Genomic DNA, 23245 nt, shown 5'->3' with positions numbered 1-23245 from the left:
AACTGGCATGGTCTTCAAGCAGCCATCAATCATCTGGACTGGTCTCCCATCTCTACCGCCTCTGACATCAACTCATCCTGGGAATTCTTCCAAAGTAAATTGCTCTCTCTCATGCACAGATTTATCCCATCTCGTCTTCAGTTGTCATACCCTTCCTCCCATCCATGGTACACGGAATCTTGTGGTGAGGCTATTGCCCAGAAACAACTTGCTTTCGTCTCCTGGAAAGCAAATCCAACGGAAGGAAATCTCATTTCCTTTCACAAAGCCCGAAACAAGTGTGTGTCCACCCTCAGGCGAGCCAGGAAACAATATCTCTCCGTTCTCAGGACAGAACTCTCTCATCTGTCTCCCTCTTCCAAATCCTGGTGGCGTCTGGTCAAATCTGTTTCTGGTGTTTGTTTCCCCTCCATCCCCTCCCTCACCTCAAATGGCGACACAGCTGACTCCGCACGTGAAAAAGCTGAATGCCTCAACTCTGTGTTTGCCTCTAAATCTTGTGTCCCAAACCCATCCCTCTCTGTACCCACCGTACCCAGTCGTACCCAGCTGCTCCTGGACTCTGTGTCCTTTCCTCCTGACAAGGTGGAAAAGTTTCTGGCAACCCTCGACTCTGATTCTGCAACTGGACCTGAAGGCATCAGCCCACGGGTCCTAAAATCTTGTTCTTCCGCTCTTTCACTCCCTCTCTCTGTTCTCTTCACCCTCTCTTTTGCTCAAGGTCATCTGCCATCTGCTTGGAAATCTGCCAACATCACCGCTTTGCACAAAAAAGGTGCAGAAACAGATCCCAGCAACTACAGACCAATCAGCCTTCTCCCAATTATCAGCAAAGTCATGGAATCCATCATTGCTTGAGATATGAAATCTTTCCTCTTCTCCAACGGCTTTATCTCTGATCATCAATTTGGTTTCAGACCTGGTCACTCTACTCTGGACATGCTGCTTCTGCTTTCTCAACAATGGATGGAGGTCCTCAATGCCAAACAGGAAATTAGAGCTGTCTCCCTTGACATATCACGTGCCTTCGATACGGTCTGGCACCCCGCTCTGCTCACCAAACTCTCCTCTTTTGGTATCCATGGAAATCTCCACGCATGGCTGGCGGACTTCCTCTCTAGTCGTAGTCAACGTGTGGCCCTGAATGGGTTTCTCTCATCTCCTCTTCCTGTTCAGGCTGGAGTTCCCCAAGGCAGTGTTCTGGGCCCTGTGCTTTTTCTGGTCTTCATCAATGATCTCTCTGACCCTCTTGAAAATCCTCTCTATCTCTTTGCTGATGACTCTACTCTCTGTCGCTCCATTCGTCATCCCTCAGATCGGCAGTCTGCAGCCTCCTCACTCTCTGCAGACCTGGACAAAATCACAGACTGGGCAAACAAGTGGAACATGTCTTTCAATCCTGACAAATCTCACACTCTTACGATGTCTCTCCGAAAAGACCGACTGGACAACCCTCCCATCCACTTTCTGAATAATCCTCTCCAAGAAGTTCTGTCACTCAAGCTTTTGGGTCTCACTATCTGCCATGATCTTTCCTGGGAAAACCACATTTCAAATCTGGCCTCCAAAGCCAGTCGCCGACTGGGCATCCTCCGTCGTGCGAAGTCCTTCCTTGGCACACCTGAGCTCCTCACCACATACAAGGCTTTCATCTGCAGCTCAATGGAATACTGCTCTCCCCCCTGGGCTGGTGCTCCTGCCTCACACCCAGCTCGTCTTCACGCTGTTGAAACCAAAGCATTCAGAATCATTGGAATCTCCTGCGATGAAGCTAACTTCAAGGGCCTCTCACTCACTCACCGCAGGCAGGTTGGTGGTCTTTCCGTCTTCTACCGACTCCTCTCTGGCCTTGCCCCCCCAGCTCTCTCTGGGCTCTGTCCCCCAAATATTCCTACAGGTCGCACAAGATCTGCCTGCAACCCTCTTATGGTTAAACTGCCAAAATCAAGACTCTCTGCTCACCTTCACTCCTTCAATCCTCTTTTCTCCCGCCTCTGGAACAAACTCCCTCACTCTCTTCAATCCCACTCCACCCTCCAGGTCTTTAAAACAGCTGTTCACCACCATCTCTTATCTTCCCCCATCCAAAACCTTGATCTTTTCTATCCCCGCTAATTTCACCCCAATTCAACTTTTTTGAAATACCAACTTCTGTCCTGGAAGTCCGTTTCACGTTTCACGTGTCCTTGTGTTTTATACTTCTCCCAACCCCCCCCCCCCCCCCCTTCCCGCGCCTCCTCCCCCCAGGCCCTCTCCCTCCCACACATCTCCCTGCTCTCAAATGTTGTGTTTGTGTGCTTGCCTTTCTCTCCCCTTCTTGTCTTCTGCTCCTTCTTTTTATATATCTTGTTTGTCTGGTTGATTTGTTTGTGAAGTAAATGTCAGCTCTTTCACGAGCCTCGATTCAGTATACAAAAAAAAAAAAAAAAAAAAAAAAAAATGGCCACATCTGGCCATTTTTTGCATTGATCTGGTGGCCTTATTGGATTGAAAAAAAAACATTTAAAAAACATCTCCAGAACCCGCTTAACAGATCAATGCAAAACTTCATACATATGATCGACTGGCATCTTCATTGATGCAATTTAACCTTAATATACACAAAAGTGGTCATTAATATCCTAATAATCAATCAATAAAGCTACGGATAATGGCATTGTGCAGTATGAGATATAATAGGGTGCATATATGGACCATAATAGTAGCGTGTTCAGTTAATGATGGTATTTTTGTTCAAAACGAGCACGCCAGACGAAACTATGCACTCTTCCGAATGCTGTTTTGATTGTTTGATTTGACTGATTCATTGATTTGATTTGATTCATTGATTGATCGGCATGTTTCGATTGCTTTGAGTGATTATCTTCCATTGTTTGGTGTATTAGTCTATTCAACAATGAATGACCTCGTAGCTGTAATGTTGTATGTAATGTTGCCTTCTCAGGACTGTGTGGGGTGAAGTGTTCTATGAACTCCCTAGTTCTTATCTTAGTCCAGGGGCCAATACTGATATTTTAACAAATTGGTACCACCCAAGGTCAGCAAACAATTTTGGTATTTTTGTCTTCCTACATGTCTCTAGTTTATATTTTGGTATGATAACCCTGCCTATCTAGTAGCTTAATGATAGTTTTCACTCTGTAAACAAACCCACCTCCATATAATCTGGAAGTTGAATTTTAGGAGAGAGGGGTAGAATTTTTGCTTATAACTTCAGTTCCACTGAACATATTTTGACAAATTATGATTCATTGTGAAGCTACATCATATATCTACACAACTGTAATCCAATTTACACCTTTAATTATCAGGTGACTTCCTCGGAGGTCAAAAGGTCATGTTTCATTCGCAAAATCGAAAATTTAGCTTGTTTTTCTTTTCAACTGATCTGATTACTATTTCCTGATATGTAGATGCTGAAATTATTTCACAATGTATACATAGGACATTGTGGATGATTTTAATAACCTCGCATTCACAAAACTTCAACAATTAACTTCATATTACCCCTTTTTATGCAAGCGTTGTTTCTTCGATTTCCGAAAAATTTAGTCATTGCCTGTAAACAAACCCACCCACCCCCATATAAAATGACTGTATATATCATATATTATGACTTCTAGACAATATTTTTGGAAAACCAATGAATATGTCTCCAATGTGTTTTATCATTGACATACCCGCAAGCATTGGCATAAAGTTACACATTTATAAGAACATAAGCAGATAAAACAATCATCAGAAAATAAATAAATAAGTTTTATTATCTCTGTTTCAATAATGTACAAAAATATTCAAATTGTCTAATAAGCCATTGTACTTGTTGTGAGCACCATCCAGGTAATGCTCATACATTATAATCTTGTTATTTGAAGTGCGTTTAGACTACAAACAGTTTCTTTCATGTCATTGGGACAAACTTAGTCTGTGTCACAATCGTCCACATCACTATCATTCAGCTCTATTTGTTCTAGTTCATTTGCTTGGTTGCTGCAGGTTTGCAGCTTACACATGTCTGTGCATTTCAGACCATTTCCAAGGCATGTGCAGATTGGTAATTTGCATGATCGTACACATGAGCAGGATAGCAGGTCCAACACAGCCTCTGGTGCAAGTGTACCTCGCATCCACTCAATGGTCAGATCCCCATCATGAATCTTCCATCCATGAGCCATTGGATAGGGTACACTAGGATTGCACTCCAAACACCTCTGCCAGATTGCAGCCTGATAGTTTGCTCGTAAGGCATGCATGAAGAGACAATCTTCACAAGGGGGAAGCTGACTGGAGTCAACTTCTCCACGCCTTGCACAAAACAGCTGGTAGCGAAGCTTGTTGACTTGAGTTGTGTTTAAAAAAAAAAAAACCACCTTTAGGCTGCTGGGCCATAGAAGTTCACGGTTCACGTTTCACGTTTCACGTTTCACGGTTCACGCGTGTAAAGAAAAGTGGACAAACGTAGTATGACTTGCTCTGGGCCATAGAACGCCTTTCATGTTTCACGTTTCACGTGTCACGTTTCACGCGTGAAAGGCGGAATGAACATGCACACTTTTTCTATGCGTGAACACGGAGATCTCGGTCGACCTGATTATTTTTAGACTGACATCCGGGCAAATTTCTGACATTAGACTGACATTAGACTCGCTAGACTACTAGACAAATTACCCTAGCCTAGATCATCACGACCAACACCACATTATCCAAATTAATAGGTACCAACCTGAGAGTAATGATGAGCTTTTGTTCTGCTTCGATCGATTTTCTCCAGTTTGTTTGACCTGGCTGTAGATGTTCCAGGACGAGGGTCTTCAGGGCATCGTAAGTCCTGTATGACATCCTGGTATAATTGAAAAACAGTTCTTCATCGGGATTGTCAAGCAGATAACGGAATGTTCGGTGGAATTCACCACGGGTTTCTCTCAGAAGGAAGTGCTCTCGGCTCCAAATTCTGTGCCTTTTTCTCTTCCTCCATCTTAGTAGAAGCAGAATGAGGCAATCTTCTTCATCCGAAGAGTCCATGTTGACGGTTACTCGGCCAAAGCAGAACTGGCGCGCAACACGTGAACAGCCAAGCGTGAAATCCTATGGCCCAGGGTCCGATTGTTCACGTGAACGTGAACCGTGAAACGTGAAACGTGAACCGTGAACTTCTATGGCCCAGCAGCCTTAGAGGCCATTTTTCCCCGCAAGCGGGGGTTGGCCTTTTTCGGGAACTGTGGTTGTTGTCGTTTTTCGGTCCCCTTTTTGAAGCAATGTTTTACGGCCGGATGCCCTTCCTGACGCCAACCCTTTTTGCCGCCTTTAACGACAAGCAGGGAATTACCAGTGAACTGGTACTCAAATTTGCCGACCTCGGAAGGATGACAGGCTGAGTCAACCCCCCTGGCGTTAATTCAGCGATTGACCGGGATTCGAACCCAGGATCCTAGGATCCTAAGCCGGCACCCTTCAACGCTAGCCCAACAACACCAGTTGTGTTTGTGGAAGGCAAATACATCCGACATGTTACTTCCTGAAGCTTTCCAAATAGTTCATCAGAGACCTCCCAGGACCTTCCCAACTCTCTGAATGTGTCTTGACAGGTCTTGTTAGTCTTCAGTTGTTTGAACATGGCCGACTTTCCATGCCCAGTGAAAGCACTGACTATATCACAGCCCGTAAATGAATGCATTCCAATCAGAGCATCACAGACATTATCTCCTAGTGCATGACTTAGCTTGCTGATGTCAGTGAACCTTGTGCAGTTCTTGGTGCCACATTTCTGGAACATGGGACATGGAATTCTCTTGCTGACTCCAATGCTTATAATCATTACATCTGTGTCCTCTGCTGTGACTACGATAACCTTGTAGCCTGATTCAGCTGCATGTAGAGCATGGAGTAGAAGAGGGGTGTCTGCTTCTTCTTGGGTACTTGATAGCTCCGGAACCTCCTCCCATCGTTCCGTTGTGAGCTTGAAACAGACATCCTCACAGGTAACATACAGATATTTGTCCTTGATCTCCTCAAGTTGACCTTTCCATTCTTCCACAAAGAACCTGATGAGGTGTGTTTTGTTTTTAGAGCTACACAAAAGCTTCCTCCACTGGTGTATATTGTGGCCAGGCGCAATGCTCCTTAGCTCAATACCTGAATCTGTGCCTCTCTTTGCTCTCTCCAAATCTTTGATGGACATCTCTCTATATACATCAAAGATAACATCAATGCGCTTGCTCTGACCACCTTCATGGATAACTTGAGCCAATACTGATTCTGCCATTTGGGAGAACGTTTTGTCTTTCCCCTTCATCTTTTGGACCAGGCTCATTCCATCTATCAGAGTGGCTGAAGGTTGAGGGATTATTTCTGCTGGTGAGACATGCTTCTCCAACACCCTGACAAGAGCAGCCTTGTTGGTCTTACGAAGAGACCCATCAATGTTGGCTAGGGCCCAAGGCAAAGGTTCAAGCGGGTGGGCTAAAACTTCACCCATGTGCAGCTGCCTGCTTTCTGCAACAAGAATCATCTGCCCAAACAGCTTCCTATCAGTCTTGAGGATAACTTCCTTTCTGTTGCCAAGGGTACGTGATTTCTTGCCAATGTCTGAGAATGTTTTCAGCTTCTTCTTTGTAATCCTGTCATGAAACTTTATGGCTGGACTGTCTGACTCCATCCTCGCTTGTTTGAAATCTTCATAAGCGTCTTTACCTATTTGGTGGGCTTCAATGAGGTTTTCAGCAACATCTGGAGGTGCAGCAATGCCAGTCGACAAACTGACAATGTCTTCATGGTCAGGATTGAAAGGACTGATCCAACTGGACTCCATCATTTCAACAAGTGACTGAATATCAGCTTCATCCTTCCTGATTCTTGGTAATTGTAGATCAGGATGACTAAAGTTGGAGTCATTCTCACCAATCATGTCCTGATCCTGCAAGATCCTGCAAGATCCTGCAAGGAAAGCAAGGCATGACATATTTCATTTAGCATTTATGAGTCACAATATTATTTTAGTATCACAATTATCACTTTTAGTATCACAAGTCACAATATTATCACAGTATATATTTAGTATCACAATATTATGCTCTATTTAAAGCAGGTTTCACATTTGTGCAGACAATGACAAAAAATTTCGGAAATCGAAGAAATAATGCTTGTATAAAAAGGGTTAACATAGGGTTAATTGTTGAAGTTTTGTGAATGATATGTTATTTTAAATCATGTTCAATGTCTTATCGATACATTATGAAATAATTTCAGCATATACATATCACGAAATAGTAATCAGATCATTTGAAAATAAAAACACTCTTAATTTTCGATTTTGCAATTGAAACATGACCTTTTGACCTCTGAGAAAGTCACCTGATAACTAAAGATGAAAATATTGTTGCGGATCCGGGGGTCGGCGCTCCCCTTACCAAGGGGGGGTTAATCCCCTTGTCTTTTAAACTGGCCGATCCCCCAGCCCTGGAAATTATAACGCTCCTCCGCGGTCGAGATTGGCCAGGGTGATTGGTCAGGATGGATTCCCAAATACCTGCATGCCAATCCCTCCGCGAAGCAGGGAAATAACTCCCGCTCGAACCACGGACAGGTGGAAATTGCCGAGCGGTTTAGCAATCCGCGATTCGAGCCGTTAGCAAAAAGACTAACTCGATTCTGAGCGGTTCTAATCGTGCCACGTATACTCAATGGAGAAATCACTAAAACGATCGGATGGAGAGGAAACCAAAAGGTAGGAAGAACAGAGATTTATTAATTATGTACAAAAACCTGAAGAGGAAACGAATGAAGGGCATGTACAAGGGAAGAAGAAGAAGCAGACACAGGGCAACCTTATACAGTCTTAATTAACACGCCCAGGACAACACAAACAGACTTACACGAAAGGGGAATAGCAGGAAGGAAGGTCCAAGCAGATGGGCCAGCGTTGGCTCCGGCCCTGGTTCACGCTCCACTCTGGTCCACGCTCCACTTCAGCCCACGCTCCGGTTCCGCGGCGAAACCCGGCAGGCAGCGCGGTTGGTATTGTCGGCGCGAGCGGACCTTACATGCGGGGGGGTTCATATATTGGGGATGAATTGCGTCCGTGAATCGGAGGAATCGTGACGCGTGCCTCGTGACTCTCCAATGGTGCCACTCTCCCCGGCAGACTCTCAGACTCGGCAGGCTCAGACTCGGCAGACTCAGACTCCAACTCAGACTCTCTCCGGCCGACCGACTCTCTAAGTAGTCCCACGCGAGCGCTTATATTACGCGCTCGCGTATCAAGCCGCGTGCTTTTAGGACACATCCACCGGTGAGCTCGCCTCGGCCCTGGTTGGTCGCGAGGGCTCACCGACTCCGCCCTTAACAGGGCTACGCCTCGCTCTGATAACTCCTCCCCCTTTTCCTCCGCTCTGACTGCATGGTTAATGGCGCTTGGAGCGAGGCAGCGAACAACCAAAAGCGAGGAACACCAATTTGGAGAGCGGCCAAGCCGCAAAATGAATGGGATTTGAAAAGGGGCCTATGTTATTTGATTAATGCAACGCAGAGTCAAACTATTGGAAACAGAGCCTTACCTGAAACACATACTAATGAAATAACTGAAGAAGTTCCTATGGTGTCCTACGTGTTGCAATATGGACTAACTCGGGTGCAACTTTTGACCTTTACCAAATGGGAATATTTACAGGGAGTTATTCACAAGGGATTATTATTTACAAGTGACAGTTCTGAAAACTGTAACAATATAATACAGTTGTGTAGATATATGATGTAGCTTCACAATGAATTATGATTTGTTAAAGTATGTTGAGTAGAACTGAAGTTATAAGCAAAAATTCTACCCCTCTCTCCTAAAATTCAACTTCCAGATTATATGGAGGTGGGTTTGTTTACAGAGTGAAAACTATCATTAAGCTACTAGATAGGCAGGGTTATCATACCAAAATATAAACTAGAGACATGTAGGAAGACAAAAATACCAAAATTGTTTGCTGACCTTGGGTGGTACCAAAATCTGTATTGGCCCCTGGAATATCTGTTTTCACTGTTACTTAGAGCAGCCACGGTTTAGGGCTGTACGTGGACCATTGATCCATAATGGGTGAGGGGGTACCAGAGCCCCAATTGAGGGCTAGTTGCATTTGAGCATTTGTAGTGCCAGTTCGGACAGGAATTCAGTCAGCATGCTGGAGGGTCCTCATTGCTGAGGGCACCGTGGGGTCTTTAAGGTCCATCAGCAATCTTATTATTCTTTATTATGCAGCACATGGCTCTGGGTGGCATCGTTTTCTGGGGGAGCGCTGCTGCAGTGCCCTCTCTAGGTTTGGAGCAAGAATTTGGAATGTAGCCAGGATGCCAGTGATGGCTCGCCTACTCTTCGCAAAAGCCACCAGGAAACCCAGATTAACGCACATCCGATGGATGGAGCACACATTGATGAATACCAGCACCTGAGAAATACCAGGATGACGGTTTATTTTCGGTGAATACATTAATTATTATTATTTTTTTTTTTTTAATGTAGAAGGCTCCAGGCACAGACTATGTCCTCCTCATCGAGGCCAGGCCAATATCCGAATTACAGTATTTGACATGCTTGTGAGCCTCTGTTCTTTATACTGTATGTGATACTTGGAGATTTCATCTTGTTAGCTCACCTGGAACATAGTTCCGGGGAGCTTATGGCATGGCGCGTCATCCGTCTGTTAGTACATGGTGTTATGTAGAATTATTATATGTAAGTGCAAAATTTGCTACACTAGTGGAACCAATGTTTTTTTGCATCTATATACCCTTGGCAACAAGACCTGAGTTGGTTCCATTTTTTTCAATGGCGTCTTCGGCGGCCATTTTGAATTTCAAAATGGCCGCCGTTTTTTGCAATTTTGTATGTATTCTAATTTCTACAGTCTTAAATTACACATAGATAACTATAATTACAATAATGAAAGAAATATGAACATTTGCTTTATTCTTTTTTATCTTAGGTATTCATAAACAAGTTGGATTTCAGCTTCACCGCCGCATAATATCATCGTTTAAAGAGCCGCCTTCTAAGAAGCAATGCACAAGTTACGAACTTTGTGTATTCTGCCAAGAGAGAACTCCTGAACCTTTGGTTGACGTTGCTCATGCCAATTTCAAATGTGCAATTTCAAATTTCCAGGGAGCATCCACCACCAAAACACAATCACGCAATGAAAAGATAAATGGAACATGTGCACTTATTGGACAGCACATCATCCAGGAGTTCAAATCTGATCAGCAGGTGCAATATCAGCCAAAGTCCTCAACTTCAACCTTCAGGTTCACAACTGAAACGCCATTAGGGGTTGGACTTTCACTCCATAGCCATCATGCACACCGCAGTCGCAGAGACATAGACATGTTGTACCAGAGTGGCGTTGGTGTTTCATATCAACGTGTAAAGGAGATCACTTCAAAGATTGCCACCACAGTCCAAGAGAATATGAATGAATTCAATGGCGTTTACATGCCTCCAGGACTGTTGAAAAATCTGCCAATCAGATGCTCAGCTGATAACATAGATGCCAAGGTAGACACAGCTGATGGACGGAACACATTCCATGGGACTGCTCTTGCTGTCTATCAACAAGTTCCCCCAGATGTATCAGAATACGAGACTGTAGCTGTACAAGTACTATACAAGGAATGACATAAATGCCAGAAAAAATGGTTAATCAAAGTGTTTTATGTGAAAGATACATACAAAATTGCAAAAAATGACGGCCATTTTGACTTTCAAAATGGCCGCCAAAGACGCCATTGACAAAAATGGAACCAACTCAGGTCTTGTTGCCTAGGGTATAAGGATTCCAAAAAACATTGGTTCCACTAGTGTAGCAAATTTTGCACTACAATGACACAACACCATGTACTATGTCTGTCCATAAACAATTGCAACTTCTTCTCTGAAACTGCTAATGAGATTGTGACCAAACTTGGCCCAAATTATATTTGGTATGTTGTGACTAAATTTTGTTCACGGAAATAAATAAATAAAGGTTTAAGGGGGTCTACTGGGGGTCAAAGTGGGGCCAGGGTTGACCCCCCAAAATAGGAATTTGCTTTTTCCTCTGAAACGACACACACTATTTCGATGTAACTTGACCACAACCTTCATCACCCGTGATGTACCAAAGTTTGTTCACGGATTTAAGAATTAAAACAATTCGAGACAATATTGTCGCGTGACTGCTCTCAGTTAATACCGGGAGCGTCACGGAAGGCAATCGAGCGTTAATGGAGGCGTTCAGTTCCAATATATATAGCGGATTATACGCGAGGAGGAAGAAGAGTACCGACTTACCTGGACGGCTTCGCTGATGTCTTCACCCTGCAAAAATAACTCACACAAACCGGGTTTAAAATGTACAGGGAAAATAACAAAGGATTTATTATAACGGAATGCCGGGACAAGAGAAACACGACGATAAAACTAAAACCTAAATAGAGCGCTCCCTCGCCAGACTTAAAACACAGACACAGGAAGAAGATAACTTGAAAATAATGGTTTGTGGTTTTATTTAGTGCACTTAGCTCAAATGGGCCTGTCAGGAACAGGCTGTCAGGAACAGTGTCGGCCCCAAACTCGCCGTCCTGACGCGGCTCCGTGCTTGGCGGGAAGAAGGCCGCAGTCTGCTCACTCGCTGCTAGGCCTCACCGAGTGCCTCGCTCACCCCGGCCTCGTGGTGTCCCAGTCGAACCTCCCTCGGTCACGCGTCGTTCCTGCCTGGCAAAACTCTCCACGTCTCCCGGTGGTGTCTCTGAACTCTTCGTCTCTCCACCAAAGTCCGAAGACAAGAGAATATAGAGGAACGCAAGGGAAGTCCAGGGCAAGCAGAAGGTCCAGAGAAAGAGAGAGAAAATGTCCGTCAGAGGGTCCTTTTATCGACGGAGTCGTGACGTCATCAGTTTATTTCACCAACCCCCGCAGGCCACTGCTACATTGTCCAGCTCTCCACCAATCAGCAGCCCGTCCGCCTCCGACGTCCTCAGTGGTACCTGGCCAACTGGCACGCTGCTCCCTTCTCAGCCTTCCTTCCACCAATCAGCAGGTCGCTTCTTGCTCCTGCCTTCCGGTTGGTCAACTCCCGCCCAATGGGGTCCTTCTGGGCATGGCTCCCGGCCTGCCTGTGCGATGTGTGTTCAACCAGGCGGGGATGTGAGCCCTGGTCTTGATGTCTGTCTTCGGTTAGTTATTATTTCTTAATTGTTTAATTTGTGTACTAATGGGCCTTTCTCACTTGCGTCTATGTGCGGTGCCATAAGGGACAACGGGATAATCGCAAGGTTTTACGAGCCGGGTAATTAACATAATCCCTACGATAATTAGCACAAGGGTCATCCTTGTATGACCAGGGAGATACACTTACACGAACAAACCGCCTAAACAAACTTATGTGGAGTTCCCGATCATGATAATCGGAGCACACTACCTATACAGATCTACCTGACGCTATATATCACTCTACCCCACCGACATAACAATATATTGCCCATTTCAATACTTAATGCTTTGCTGTAATTTATTTGGAAACATTGCATGTGAGTCCTTTGGGTTTTGATGCGCATTTTGTTGGTCCCAGAGAGGCCGTTGCCTGGTTATGTTATCCATTTAAATGTTAGGAGCTACGAAGTTATTCTTAATTAATCGTTCGTTCCTGATACATGGGCAAGTGCCCGTGAAATTATCTGCAGGATATAAAGTGTCTGCGGCAAAAACTAAGTCCGTGCAGAGACAGTGAAATGGAGATCTACACCGGCCATAACCATAGTAACCAATGGTTAGAGTGTCTGCTTTGGGTCTGGGATGTCGGTGGTTCGATCCATGGCTGAGTCCTACTCCAAAAATGTTACGTGCTGCTTACTTGCTTGATGCTCAGCATTAAAAATGAATAGAGCCTGGACAAACGACTGTAGGTTGGCAACCATTATTTAGGATTGTGCGTGGTTCGTATGTACTAATGTAGCATGTGGCTGCTGGCTGCATCATTTTCTGTGGGCGCAGCTGTGCCACTGATGCAGTGTCCCCGTTACCAGTCACCCGCTACACAGACAGAATGAGATAAATAAATATATAAATAAATAAATAAACACGAGGACGCGCGTGAACGCGCGCGCGCGTTACATCAGCCGTTCCCACGGCCCCTGGGGCACGTGGTGCGGACAGGGTCGACCCGTTAGACCCTCGGAGCGAACGGTGTCCGCCGCGGAGAGGGCGGACGCGAACGGCGTCCGGCGAGCGCTGTTACCTTTGGCACAATAGCTGGGCCTGCAGGCCATCGATCCGCTGGCCACACCGGTCTCCAGACACACCATGTTTCAGCGCACACTCGCGTCTCGAGCCGATATTAACGTGTCCGCACGCGCCGTCGCCTCCTCGTGGGGAAACCACCCTCCTTGGGAGATGCTCGGCTTCTTCGGCGGTGCATGTCGATCCTCGCCCGTTCGGCCACGGTTCCGAACACCCTCGAGTCACCTCCCGATCTCCCGGTTGATCATGATGGCTATAGGCCGATTTGAAGTCAAAAGGCATTGAGAATGGGTGTCCTTAACGGAGCCTTCCAGAACGGCATGGTACGTGCTGATGTGCGGAGTACGTTGAATTACTTGGATGGAGTACTTTGGCGTGGTCTTCCCGGGATTGGCGATGACAGCGACAGGGCAGCGCGCAATGCACCGGTCGGTGAGCACAAAAAGGAGGCGTGGCGAATGGGCGTGGTCACTGGTTGGAGACTGGGAGTGGTGGGCGTGGTCACTGGTCGGATACTGGGATTGGTTAGTGATGGGCGTGGTCACTGGTCGGAGACTGGGAGTGGTTAGTGGTGGGTGTGGTCCTCACAGCGATCTCGTACTCCGCCCACGCGCCTTTCCCCCTTTCTCCGCATTTTCTTGGGGCTGCGAGTGGGGAGATGGGGACTAACCCCCATCGATGTCCGACCGCTGCGAGCGAGTGGTCTCGCCCAAGTCTCGTGTCGCACGAGACTTGTAATAGCTCGTAGAGTCCCTTGTTCAAATCCACTCTGATTGGTTTCAATACAGGGGCAATGCGGACGACTTTTATCATACAGGTATTGCATCTCAATGTTGCGTATACATCAGCTATTGCTGCAGTCATTAGAAATATAATATTCGTGCAGAAATGTTGGCGTACACATCACAACAGAGTATTAACTTTGTATTATTTTTCCATTTTCTGTTAAAGTGGTTTACATATCCATCTGGTATATTGCCCAACCTGGGTTCGAATCCTGACCCAGCTATAAACTTGACCCAGAATGATTTGACCCAGCTATAAACTGCCGTCCTGGTGTTTCGCAAGTCGGGCGAGGTATCAATGTGTGTGCCGTCACTCGGATGGACGTTAAACTGGGCGTCCCATCTGTCGGAATTAGCTGGTGGATGTTAAAGATCCCATGATGCCCTTCGCAAAGAGTAGGCGAACTATCACTGGCTCCATTGCCAAAAACACTCTAAAATTCCTGCCCTAACCTCACATTACCCTTTTGCACTCCGTTCTTTGTCCCAAGCGAAGTGCAAAAGGGTCAACCAATTGGGGTCGCTCCGCCCCTTACCTGGGCATGCGGATTAGTAGCAGTAGTATGTTCCAAGGCGTATTTTATGAAGATTTGTATTGCCAGCTTCCATCAAGTGTGTGTTGGTGGTTGTGATGTCCAAATGCGTGTTCCAGAAGGTGGAACGGGGCCCTCGCAGGTCTCGAAGTATCCACCTCTGTTTCAGTAAGGGATCATGATTCATGGACCAGTTTGTGAAGTCTTCTTATTCTCAAAGTTTTGTTCCGAGGGCTCTTTTGAGGATCGTCACCGAACCCAGGTCAGCTTCCAAATGCAGTTCATTTGTCATAATATTCCGAGGAATGTTTTAAAGATCTCTGTAAGGTTTTTTTTCTGTCATTCCCATTGATCCAGGAAGCATTGGTACAATTTCAGAGCTGTTCAGATTCCAAGACCTTTTCACTTCATTTTTGAGGTCTTAGTCTTGTGCAGGTGGATTAGGTACTCTACATACCTTGTTGTGCCTTTGGGTGTACAGCTGCTCTGACATGAGTTTTTCACATCCCAATAGGAGGTGGCTCGTACTTTCTGTTTCTACCTTGCAGAACCTACACTTGTCTGACAGACTCAGTCCCACCATTTTCTTAAAGTGTGTGTGTGTGTATTAACTGTTTAATATTTCACTGATCAAATGCATCCATGGAAACAATCAACAAACACGATCATTGCCAATGGATGAAGGGATGGCCAGGGAACGACCATTATTACCCCACACATGAAGCGAAAATCAGGGTTAAGCAATTGCTTCAGTTGTCCGTCTGTCCGTCTACAGACGTCAGTCTATGACCGAGGAACTACTTACGGTAATTTCAATTTAATTTTATATTTTCAACACTAGATCACGAATCGGAACACAAGCTTGCAGTTTATCAGCAGTACTTTGGCTCTGAAATTAGCAATTTAGCAATTGTTTGGAATCTCATCTTGAGCACACGTGTACAGAGAGGAGTAAGGTAATTTCTTTAGTCTGTCTCTTTGCCTGTCTGACACTCGAACAAAATTTTAAATCATTCCAAACAGGAAACTTACTGTTTTTACAGACGTCATAAAGGACAGAAACAGGCATGATTAACTAATGCAACATGTAAAACAAAGTAGTGTAAAAGAGGGTGCATCAACGGCGGTAAACCTCCAGAATAGTTTAAAAAAATAATTCTAGTCTTTAAAATCTTTATTTTATTTCAATTTAATATATACTTGAACACTGTAGAATACAAATAACTCTGTTGGCGATTACAAAAACTTTCAGTTTAGCAGTACTTGGATAAAATATTTCGCCATGTCGACAAATCAAATGTGCCGCTCACTTTCTCAAGGTTGGGGAATAACAAGAATCAGACAAAATCGTGGCTCAAAGGAAGTATTAATCGTGCCCCGCAGAAACGCAAAGGAAGAGAGAGTTTAAAAAAGCCCGCTCGATGTCCTTTTTCTCATGACAGCGTTGGGTAAGGTGGGGTGACTGTAGTTCAGCGTGGGGTAAATACATTACAGCGTGGGGTAAGGAATACAGCGTGGGGTAGTTTTTTTTTTTGTTTTTTTGTATACAAGATCGAGGCTCGTGAAAGAGCGAACATTAATCACACAGAAAGACAAACCGACACAAAAACATATAACATCGGGAGCGGTAGACAAGATGGGGAGAGAGGGGGAAGGACACAAACACAACATTTGAGAGCAGGGACCGAGAGACATGGAGACATCGAGAGATCTGAGAGAGGGCGAGGGCTTTGGGGGGGGGGGCATGGGAAGGGGGGGGGCTGGCTCTCAGCGTTGGGTAAGGTGGGGAGGTGGGGTGAATCTCTAGTTCAGCTTGGGGTAAGGTGGGGTGACTCTCTAATTCAGCGTGGGGTAAGGTGGGGAGTTGGGGTGAATCTCTAGTTCAGCGTGGGGTAAGGTGGGGTGAATCTATAGTTCAGCATGGGGTAAGGTGGGGTGAATCTATAGTTCAGCGTGGGGTAAGGTGGGGAGGTGGGGTGAATCTCTAGTTCAGCTTGGGGTAAGGTGGGGTGACTCTCTAATTCAGCGTTGGGTAAGGTGGGGAGAATCTCTAGTTCAGCTTGGGGTAAGGTGGGGTGACTCTCTAGTTCAGCGTGGGGTAAGGTGGGGTGAATCTATAGTTCAGCGTGGGGTAACTCTCCAGTTCAAAGAAAGATGTAGGGTTGGTTTCACATGATAATTTATTGTGACCATCCCTACCTTGTTTATATACGTTTTGGCCTACTATCCCTAGTTCCTTTTACATTTAAAAAAAACATGTTTGTTACCTCACCAGAGGAGAGGTTATTGCATTTGGGTCCATTTGTTTGTCTGTCTGTTTGTCCACACAGAACGTGAGTATGAATTTCTCTGTAACCGTTGGTTCAATTGTCAAGAAATTTTCACCATAGGTGCACCTCCTCCTGTTGAATTTTTTTATGACAATTATGACGTCATAGGTCACGTGGTACGGGCGCCATCTTGGAAAACCCGAAAAACTTTGCACCTCTATATCTCCGAAACCGCTCCATGGGAAAAAAATTGAAATATGGCTCATTGTCTTATGGGGAACTCCTTATGGGGAACAACGTGTATTCATGATGACGTCATAATTAGACAAGTAGAACGCTTGATCCGATCAGTTTGAAATTTCTTGTACATAATCCACACAAAAATTGTATGGGAGAATTAAATCAATGACGTCATTGGTCACGTGGTTCAGCAGCCTTATTGGATTGGACATAAATGGATGTCATCAATAAACCACACAAACACAGTAGTAAACACCACACAAACTACAAACATGTCCTGGTGAAGGGTCTGCAATCTCTGATTGCTCTTTCTTGTTATTACCTGTTTCTGTACTTTAAAAAAATGTATTTACCTGCTGGAGGGTTTTATTTTGATTGCACATTGAACTAGAACGGCACTCAGAGGAGAGCATACCAACACCAAGCTGAAAAGTTTATGTTTTGTATCCCACTGATATGTCGGATCTACATCCAGATCTGAACCAAAATTAAATCGGCATTTTTGTCACCCAACACATCCACCTTGTTCTGTCATAACTCGTCCACAACGTTTTGAGATATCGTGTTCACAGACAGACAAACACACAGACAGCCAACCGACAGGCAGGTGTGAAAACATCACTTCCTTCCACCTTCGGTGGCGGAAGTATCAAGTGCCTTCCTGCCCAAGTCCTCACTGGCCTCGCTTGAAAACAGGTTTTACACAACAAACTTACTCTACACTGTCTTAAGATTAACACTCACTTCCTTCTCAGTGCAAGTTTAACAATTTAACTTACTCTGACATTTTCCCTCTTAAAAGAGTAATCTAAGCTAAGTGGACATATGGACCATGCTAATCTTAATACAATCTTGCTATAGATTTCCCCTTTCAATGTAGCAGTATTTAACCTATGAGCAAATATCTGCCCTTAGTGTAGCAGCATAGCAAACCTGTTGTGCATTTTGCGATACAAGCACCACATTTGGCACACTAGTAGACTATCATATTATGAAAAGATCTGGATATTGGGCCATCTCAGATTCAGAGATTTGATTTTTGCAAGATTTCGATTCGATTGGGATCGAAGAGAACACCTTCTTCGTCTTCTGTACAGTGAAGTTGCCAGCCCTGAATTCTCTGGCTACATCTGGGTGCTTCATTGGGAGTGCAACCGTGTCCCTCAGGTGAACAGGGACCCACCTGGCATAGTGTGTGTGGTCTAAGGCATGGAACCATGGGACCAGTTCCGTCAGGGCATCAAGGTACGTCGTGAATGAAGCCTGCCGCAGAGAACGCACGTAGACCAGTACCAACATCTCTAGTTCCAGCACAGTTGCCCAGTACTGAAAGTTGGGAATGTCTTCTCCTCTCTGGTGACACCAGTCTTCGAACTCAGGCAGGTCTTCTGCATCATCAGCATATGTCATACAGTGGCGTTCATACGCACGGTGTTGCAGGATGTGCAGTGCCGCTGCAGTGATTTGATGAGCTCTTCTTGTGCGGGTGACGTGGGCAGCTCGTAGGAAGGAGTCGGCCGTCCCTGGCGTTGCAATCTCAGCTTGCAAAATCTGCAAATCTTGCAAAAATCAAATCTCTGAATCTGAGATGGCCCAATATCCAGATCTTTTCATAATATGATAGTCTACTAGTGTGCCAAATTTGGTGCTTGTATCACAAAATGCACAATTCTTTTGAATATTTGGGCTAAGCCGCCCCACTACCTGGGGTGGAATATGCTCCATTCTTGTTGACTGACTGATGCCTTTGTCTTGAATTCTGCTTAATTAAATCCAATTTTTTTGTCGTTGTTTTGCTTTTGGCTTTTTCTTGGCATTGTGATGCACTTGTTTGAATTTACATTTAATTTTGCTGCAAACAATATGTTTTCGTAAAATTGATTTTCTCTTCATTTTTTCCATAAATTCTGGCCAAAGTATTCAATATTTTCAAGATCTAGATAGCACTGCCTCTTATTTTAGGACATTTTCTTAAAATTAGGCCTCCTTATCGACCTTTTAAAAATTTGTCATTCCCTCCCTCCCTACTCCCTCCCTAATCCACCCAAAGGAAGAAAATGCCAAGATGGGCGAATACACTTTTTTTCAAAACTTGATGGAAACAAACGAAACTTGCACAGGCAAAACTTCAGGGTGCCCTCATTAATCCTTGAAAGTTTCAGCTTTCTTGGTCAAATCCTCTCGGAGGAGTAGATGATGCATTCAAAAATTTGAGTCCAGAAGGAAATTTATTAATTGACACATGATAACAAATGTTACGGGGTCCTCAACGATCCCCTGGCCTCGGTAAACCTCCGAACCCCGAGAGGAACCCCGGCAGAAAAAATATATTACCCTGTGTTGAAAAATCAAGAGTGAAACCACACCAATGATTATAAATGCACAAACTTGTATTATAAATCACACACAGGTAATACGGTACAGTAAATGGCCATTCAGAGTGCACTCCATATATATCTTATATAAATAAAATCAAGTGACTCACGGCTCTGCCAGCCAATGAACGGACACTCCTCAATGTCTCTGACTTTTCCCAAGGCGAATGGGATTCGCTCCAGCGGTCGATGGAACGAAATCCGTTCGAAGCCCGAATCTCGCTCTCCCGCCGATATACGAAGTGTGTACAGTGGGCAAGGGTGCTCTTCCCGCCAAACTGCATAACGGCGCCCTCCAGAGACGCACCTCCACCGCTCCCTCAGCAAACCGCAACGTAATTGGAGACGAAGCGGTCTCACCCACTTATCCCCGACAGACGGTAGGATGTTGGGGAGAAGACGACACGAAGCAAACCTTCACAGGTCCGAAGCACGGGGTTCAAGATGGCTGACGGCTCTGGCTTGAGCCGACGCGTCGAGGCAAGGATTTGTCGGAATCTCAGTGCCCCAAATCTGTCTACGCAGATTTCTCCACTCCAGCGAATATTCGTATCGCCAGATGTCCCTTCCAGGAACTCAAAATCCCCTCGCAGCTGTCGGTAGACCTGGCTCGTTACGGAGCGTTGACATCACCGTCTTCCCCGACTTTGCGCGTGCTTCTTCCTCCTCCTTCTTCTGTTTCCTGTTTCACTTTCAGCTATCCTTTTTAACTTTTGATAACCGTTCGTGAATAATAAGCCGTTTGAAGATAATAATAGTACAAAATATCAGCACTACGTCAAGTGGGTGAAAACCACAATAACGGAAGTCATGAACCCGTAACACAAAATAAACTAGAACGGCACTCGGTAGAGCGCATACCTCCACCAGGCTGAAGAGTTTATGGTTTGACAGGCCGATCTAGATCCGGACCTGAACCAAAGTCGAATCGGCCTGTTCTTGTCACTTACCCGACTCACCCACCAAGTTTGGTCAGAACGCGTCCACAAATCTTTGAAATATCGTGCTGTATATCGTTTTTGGCCCTCACTCGATGGTTAAGAATCACTTAGAACATTAAAAAATCATTGGATGCGGATCTTCACCAAAATCGAATCATTTCGTCCTTATCACACACCCAACATGTCCACCAAGTTTTGTCTGAATCCGTCAACAACTTTTTGCGATATCGTGCTATATATCTGCTTTAGCCCGATCACCCTATGGTGACAAATCACTTTAAAAAATTCTCGGATCTAGATCCAGATTCAGATCTTCACCGAAATCGAATCAATTCGTCCCGGTCACCCACCCAACCTCTCCACCAAGCTTGTCCAAATCCATCCTCGACGTTTTGAGATATCCTGGCCACAGACAGAGACAAACAGACAGACAGGGGTGAAAACATAACGTCCTCCCAACTTCAGTGGCAGAAGTAATAATTGTAATATGAAACAGCATTTCCAAGTGATTTCCAAGAACTTTTAAGGATATAACACTGATTATAATGAGAAAAAACAAATCTGTCTTTCTATTTAATCAATATAATAAGTGTGATCTCCTGTTGCCTTGACTACTGCCTCAACACCATTTGGGATTAATCTAATTCATTTATGGATTAAGTTTGAGTCAATATTTTCCCAACAATGTTGCAATGAACTCCAGAGCATCGTCAGACTGCACACGTAAAGTTTATCTTTCTCTTAAATGTGTTCACCCTTCATTTATTCTTGTACTAATACAGAGTGCCAGTTAATAATAACTATAATAAATTAAAGAATATGGATACATATAATCAATATTATGATAAATTTGTGTTTGAAATCGTGATTTGAGAAAACTTGTCATTGATTTGTTCAGTGGACTCGTACTTTTGCAGCCCACTGCACTTTCCCTCCATTTTATATGGATAGATGGAGTGTCCATGCCATCCCTACATAGGACGAAGTCCAGCGACTTCCACATTACAACAGGGATCGTAAGAGAACTTTCATGTTCCACTAAGCGCGAATGAAAATGTGAATGAAACTGTTATTAAACAGTTCACAAAACGATCGATAAATGTTTAATGACTAAATGGATGATGTACGAGGTCTTTTTGGGGAATTCAGTTTGTGTTCTTTCCCGGGCGTTTTCTGGGATATTCTGTATTTACTAGAATTAAAAGGCGATTGTGTGAGAAGTGTGTCTTCTTGTCTCACCCTTTATGGTAAATTGTTGGAGGAGGAAGGAAAGGGGGAAGAAGGAAGAAGAAGGAGGAGGAATGGCGTGGGAGGATGAGAAGGAAAAGGGAGGGATGAAGGAAAATGGAGAGGAGGGAGGGTGAAGAGGAGGAGGAGGCAGGAGGAGGTGGAGGAAGGAGGAATGCGGGGAGGATGAGAAGGAAGGGGAGGGATGAAGGAAGATTGAGGGGGAGGAGGAGGGATGGGATTCCCCGTGATTCACGAGTCCCGGCGCGTCTGCATCTTTTAACACTTTTCCATCTTCGTTGATCGATTCATTCAATCGCTGAATTAGCATCCCCGGAGGTGCAGCTTTTACTTTCACAACTGCTGGATTGGGTAAATAGTCCAAAGAGAAATTCATTTCTCCCATTCCGCTGTTCACGCATGCGCACTTTTATAAAATTGCGCATTCTTTCTGTGCGTGTGTGTGTGTTCACAAATGCGTCAATATGACACACTCATAACGTAATATGGATATATCCGTGCTACAAATAACGAAACAAGCTCATGTTTTCACTCGCTCGATATACGTGGCTTGTGAACGTCGGTACGGTTCGTGATGCTCGTCGAGAGACGTGCGGAGCCTCGCCCGAGTTTCTCTCCATTACGCACGGAGTCTTGTCTGTCTTGACACGAACCGTTCGCCCCCGAACAAACTCACACCGACGATCGTCAAATAATACCGAATCCAAAAGATCCGTGCGTGTCGTCATCGAGAGCAGTTAAGCCGGCTGTCTCACCTGCCTGCAACTGATATATAATTTTATCGATGACAAATATCCCACATTATCATTCAGAACAGCAGGTCATGTGTGCTGGAGCCTCTGTTTATGTTTCGAGGGTTTATTCATATTGACCCTTCCTGATCTCTAAACCATCTTCAATCGTCTTGTTGGTGGCTTCATCAGAATTCCATGTGAGTTTCATAGGATTGCGGCCAAATAGTTGATAAGAAAGTACATTGCTGTATTTATTTTACTTTTCTTGCTCTACAAAATCTAAGCATCCTTCAAAGGAATACAATGATTATACGAACTTTACATCGACAAACACTTTCTTGTATACATACTGTCGGTCGAACGATCTATCCATTTCCAACCATCACACAGTATGTTACGATCTTCAAAGTGTGATTCCTTAAAGTCTAAGTCGATAACACCTTAAAGTTTAACGGATAAGTTCAAAGTAATAGCAATAAGAGCATACCTCCACCAGGTTGAACAATTCACGTTTTGAATCCCACTGATAGGTCGGATCTGGATTCGAACGTGAACCAAAATCGAATCGATTTGTCCTTGTCACATACCCAACCTGTCCATCAAGTTTCGTGTGAATCCGTCCACAATTTTTTTGAGATATCCTGTTCACAAACAAACAGACAGATAAACAAGAAAGGCATTGTGCCGAGTACGATACTTGACCCCCCCACCCCCCAGAATTTTTTTTGCCATGGAGACATCCAATTGTCCATTTCATTACGATCTTAATCATAGCTCGGGTCAATCGAATGATAAGTGATGATTTTGGAAGTTTCACCTTAAGCTGACCTTTGGACTTTTGACCACGAAAATAGTTGCTTTCCA

The 23245-nt window shown here is 44.7% G+C and overlaps 1 protein-coding gene across 1 annotated transcript in view; it reads right to left on the bottom strand.

Annotated features, from left to right (window-relative positions):
* Positions 1–13475, bottom strand: part of LOC137437241 (potassium channel subfamily K member 10-like) — a 41895-nt gene extending 28420 nt beyond the window's left edge. The window contains exon 1 of the mRNA XM_078766368.1: positions 13254–13475. Coding sequence (XP_078622494.1) covers positions 13254–13320 — 67 coding nt within the window. The 5' untranslated portion in view covers positions 13321–13475. The remainder of the gene's footprint in view (positions 1–13253) is intronic.
* Between the last annotated feature and the right edge of the window lie 9770 nt (positions 13476–23245).

The sequence above is a fragment of the Myxine glutinosa genome, chromosome 12, assembly GCF_964187855.1.
Source record: "Myxine glutinosa chromosome 12, kmMyxGlut1.1, whole genome shotgun sequence".
In the NCBI taxonomy this organism is placed as follows: Eukaryota; Metazoa; Chordata; class Myxini; order Myxiniformes; family Myxinidae; genus Myxine; species Myxine glutinosa.
The sequence above is the reverse complement of the archived record's forward strand: the minus strand, read 5'-3'. Positions and strand labels throughout refer to the sequence as shown.